We start from the raw sequence: 5347 nt of genomic DNA on the forward strand, positions 1-5347 counted from the left end.
GGGATTCTCTGTTTTTTTTTTTTTTAGTTTGTTGGATTGTTGTTTATTTGTTTGTTATTATTTGCTTTTGCTCTTTGTTCTCTCCTGATAGCGGACGATCTATCAAGGGTAACAATATGCACGACCACCTTGTTATGTTTTAAAGTCCGCGGGGGCAAGGGACATTTTGAGTGAAATCACATCCATTGAAATCGGTGTTAAAATAGTGTTCCCCGCATGACATCTGAATCCAAAACCCATATGAGCATTCATAAAACAAAGCGCAGTCGTAGGGATCTACTTTGTATATGTTGTCAGCACCACATGCAGTACCCTCTATTTGAAGAGCCCCACCCGTAGTTAATATGAACTGAGGGTCATTATCCGATGAAGCGCCCTCATCGACCACTGCATCACTTTCCACATTGCTGCCTGTCCGTCCACCTAAAATATTCAAAGAAATATAAATTAAAACAGTACGGACCAAGTTCCATTATTGAAAAGTAGCATGTACGCTTGGCTAAGACAAACAACATTTGCACTAGTTCACAGCTTTGCATTAAACTTAATGGTTTGATATATAAAAAATAACAATAACAACATAGTCTTTTATAGCGCACGTAACTACAAAACAATGTACTCAAGGCGCTGAGTATTAAACACTTTCAGAAAGAAATGTATTGCAGTGATGAATTTGGAGACACAATTATTTAGCACCTTATCATATAAGGATTTACAACACTGCAAAAACGTTGGTCAAATCATTTGTTGGGCAAAGTAACTTCAACAATTATTGGTCGATAATTGCCCAACAAAACAAATTATTGGTCTTGTTGGGCAAACATTTTGTTTGCCCATTCTGTGTTTAAAAAGCGGAACAAAAGTTGGGCAAGTGTTGGGAAAATATTTCGTAATCTGAATTCATCATAACTGTTTGTTACACTTTTGCTTATTTATTGGGCAACTTTTTGGTAATCTCGATTGTTGGTTAAAATTGTGCACATTAGTTGGTCAAAATCGTCTGATCATGCGCACTACGATTAAAGAGTTGCCAAAAAGTTGGGCATTAAACAGTAGAACAAAGATATTTTCCAACATGGCGAGTGGAGGAGTGGCTGTGACGAGCGGGGTTGTCCAGTGGATATAGATCCAATTTAAAGGTGAGTTTTTAACTAAATATGAAGTTGTGTTTTCTATTCAGTCGTACATATAGTCGTGACAATTGCAGAGCGAGCAACACATTGACACTACTGTGATAGTTTCAGTTTTATCATGCCATTATGTGCAACGCCGGTTGTGGCATGTATGCGTGGTTGTTGTGTTGCTTTGTGTATGAAATACATGCATGGAACTATCATTGCATTGCTTGCGCTGCAACTGTCACGACTGTGTACAACAACTGAACAGGAAACAAACTTTATTTAGTTAAAAACTAACCTTCCAAAGCATCTACAAACCACTGAGCACCCTCACGATTTTGAGAGAGATGCCAAGGTCACAACTCACCACCGTTTGCCGTCGTGGAAAATATATTTTATATGCCTGGTTGTATGACGTATCACAGGAGAAACTGTAAATCAAAGGGTTAAATACATTCACCATTTGTTGGATAACACCGAAAATTGTTAAACATTTTAACTAGATCATGAATAAAATCATCGCCCAGTAAGTGGGTAATTGATAATTATTAAATACCCAGAAAATGGGTAAACAAAAAATTACCCAACTGTTGGTTACCAAAATATACCCAACTGTTGATGATGAAATATTACCCAATTATTTGGCAATCAGAGCGCCCAACTTTGATGGGTAATACTTTGCCCAAAAGTTGGAGGAGTTCACTATTCGCCCTTAAATGGGTAAAAAGTTGGGCATTTTTTTACCCAATTTTTTTACAGTGAAGGTGCTACGGCGCATACAACAGCCACAGACAGGAACACCGGGGCGAACCCCTTCTCTTTTTGAAAAGTGCACTGGGTTATTTTACATGCGTTACACAACACATGGGACCAACGGCTTTACGTCCCAACCGAAGGACGAAGCAATGGTTAAGTCTCTTGCTTAAGGACACAAGTGTAACGCTGAGGATTCGACTCACACTCTGCTAACCAGAAACACTAGAGTTTGAATTCGGTGCTCTTAACCGCTCGGCCACGACACTTCCTTTGAAAACCTCCCTTAAAATATTATTGGCTGAAGTGCTGAAGTTTTTGAGAAACTGGTACAAAAATTTCACACAAATGCGAAAATATATATATAAATACAGCATTATATTTTGTAATTCAATTGATGGTAACCTTACACCAATCATAGTTTTTAAAATGGATGTATTAAAACATGTGTACATTTTTTTTTTTTTTTTTTTTTTACCCAGCAATAAAGACACTATTTTGCAATTACTTAAAGGAACACGTTGCCTTGGATCGGACGAGTTGGTCTATAAAAAGCGTTTGAAACCGTTTGTTATGAAATGTATATGGTTAGAAAGATGTTTTAAAAGTAGAATATAATGATCCACACAAGTATTTCTCAAAATTGCACGGTTTTCTTTTTACGTCGCGAACTATCACGGTCGGCCATTTATGGGGGTCAACATTTTGACTCCCATAAATGGCCGACCGTGTTTTTGGACGAGGTAAAAAGAAAACCACGCAATTTCGAGGCATATTTGTGTAGATCATTGTATTCTACTTTTACATCATCTTTCTAACCATATGCATTTTATAATAAACGGTCAAAAAACGCTTTTCAAAGACCAACTCGACCGATCCAAGGCAACGTGTTCCTTTAAAATAGTGTCCAGGATAAAAAACTTACTTTGTAACAAGCAACGGAGAGATGTTGGCAGTATAAAACATTGAGAAAACGGCTCCCGATGAAGTAAGGTAGTTTTCGAGAAAAAAAGACATCCCACTAAAATATTTGAATTTAAAATCGAGACGTCGGAATTAGACTTGAGGTCCCGAAATAAAGCATCTGAAAGCACGCAACTTTCTGTGACAAGGTGTGTGTTTATTTAGTATCTCGCAACGAACAATTGGGTAAAAATTTTCACAGGTTTGTTATTTTGTGCATTTGTTGAGACACACTACGTTAGACAACTACAATATTTGACAACTACCAAAAGTGTCCAGTGTATTTGATTATAAACACTCACAACGCAAACGCTTGATGGTTAGATGCAGAAACTCCCTAAAACAATAATTACCTGAACAGTTGAACCAGTTGCTTAATTCGTCTGCACTTGACATAAGGACATCAAAGTAGATGACTTTGAAGTTGCGGCCAGGAGTACGGATGTTCATACCACCCATTCGCATCTCGGTACACCTACAGGGATCTTCCACTGGGATGACCCATCGGTCTCTGTTCCCTGCACTCGGATCCGGTTCCATACCAATAGTACAAGCCATTGCTGCATGATGCATAACAAAAAAACACGAACAATGTATTACAATCCACTCTCTCTAAAGTCAACCGATGCCGTTTTCCATTTAAAAAAAACATGCCGCATCAGCTTGAAAAGTAAGTATCAAAATGACTTCATAAGGATTCGTCTTTTTCTTCTGAAAACGATAAAATCAATTTCGCATGTATCAGTACGCTTTGGCTTATTCTAGCAACCAGGGTGTAATGGAACCAGATCATATTGCACCCCAACCTCCTTTTTGTTATGGTGAGTTTGTATTATTGTATTTCTACATGTGGACCATAGAACTATATATAAGAACTAGAGGGCGCACTGGCCTATATACGCGGTCCGGCATGCGCGCAGGCGGCCATTTTCTAAGTTGACAAAACTGGCATCTCACAGCGTGTGTTTGTGCGGCCATTTTGTAAGTTGAACAAACAGCATCGCGTGAGCGTTCAATAAAAAAACCTCAAACGTGTATTTCATATTCAACGCGCGTGCAGAATAACGCGCTTGTCATCATAGACCTTTTCGCAAATACCGGGGCGCGCGCGTAAAGCTTGGAATTAGGTGCATTGTGGTCTAGCTGGTAGCAAAATTTGATGCGTATCTATCCCACAATGCACCTCATTCAACAGTCTGCGCTTGCGCATTTGTATTTGCGATAAGGTCTATGCGGTCCCGTGGCGTTTGTGTACGAAGCATCACTCGTGCGCCCTCTAGTTCTTATGTAATTCTATGGTGTGGACTAGTATACAAATATTGACTGCTTCGAGTGCTATGGTTAAAACTGACTCCCAAGGTGATCCCCGGAGTGTTCTATTTACCCGAGGCGAAGCACCAGTAAAAACAGTAAATATTTCTTTTAAAACACCCAAAACATTTCTAAACACTGTACTATTAAGTTACAGACCTGAATGCTACATTCCACGGACGACGCGAATGCAAATTGCGAAAATGGTTACTGTGCTGCATGTCGTGTTATGTAATCCGAAATGGTTAGACTATTAATCATCCTCGTACACGTAACGGACGTTTTGGTACTGCACGCCGTGTGATAGTCGGACTATCACACGGCAAACGTTGCACTATCACACAGCCGCCGTTTCTAGTATAACTAATACATAACATGTGACGCGCTCTAAATCAATGAAAAGGAAGAATGTTCTTAAGAGGTGTTAGGATACGAGTTAATTAAAATGTTTGCGCGCCCCTCCAAGTTAGATGGTCATAGTCAACACAAGAATGTATTATTATTATTATTATTATTATTTTTTTCTTTTTTGATGGTTTGTAGAGCTCGTTTTAAATTTCAAGACAAAGACACGACAAACAGACAGACAGAGACACGACAAACATACACATGGACAAACATATAATATAAGCATACAATACAAACGGAAAAAGACAGGCAATGCAAACCGACAAACTACAAGTACTAAATTTAACCAATCAAACTGACAACACTTTAGTAAAATATGCATTGTGAAACAAAAGATGCTTTTAAAAATAAGGTTAATCGCGATTCAGAAACGCAATGGATTGTGGGAAGGAATATGGGGCTGTTTCTAAGCAGTTCCTACGACTCTCGCACGCAACGCCTATATCTTTGTGTTGGTTCAACAGCGCCCTCTCTGATATTTTGCTATTCGCGATAAACCTTATGAACAAGTGATGATTACTTACCATTAATTTGGTTCAATACAAGCAAGCCGGCAGATATCAGAAGCAACAGCATTGTTGATGTTCTGAATGAGACGATTCTTTACTGTTTGACCGTGTCATAGGAAGTGACACTCAACTGTTCCACTTCCTTGTTTTCGGATTGGAATGCAAGTCGCAGATTCTGTGTGAAACGATTGCGTTGAGTTAGAAGGCTTAAAATAAGTTCTTATGGATTGCTGATGGTCATGAACTAAAATATTCGTTATGCAAATCAAAAATCATGTAGATGTT

At 38.7% G+C, this 5347-nt stretch overlaps 1 protein-coding gene across 1 annotated transcript; it reads right to left on the reverse strand.

Moving 5' to 3' along the window:
• Window positions 1-139: 139 nt before the first annotated feature.
• Window positions 140-5129, reverse strand: LOC139942765 (uncharacterized). The gene is made up of 3 exons (XM_071939555.1): window positions 5078-5129; window positions 3188-3394; window positions 140-423 (listed from the first exon to the last, which is right to left on the reverse strand). The coding sequence occupies exons 1-3, from the start codon at window positions 5127-5129 to the stop codon at window positions 140-142; spliced, it is 543 nt and encodes a 180-aa protein (XP_071795656.1).
• Window positions 5130-5347: the final 218 nt, after the last annotated feature.

Source organism: Asterias amurensis, chromosome 10, assembly GCF_032118995.1.
Source record: "Asterias amurensis chromosome 10, ASM3211899v1".
NCBI classification, from domain to species: Eukaryota; Metazoa; Echinodermata; class Asteroidea; order Forcipulatida; family Asteriidae; genus Asterias; species Asterias amurensis.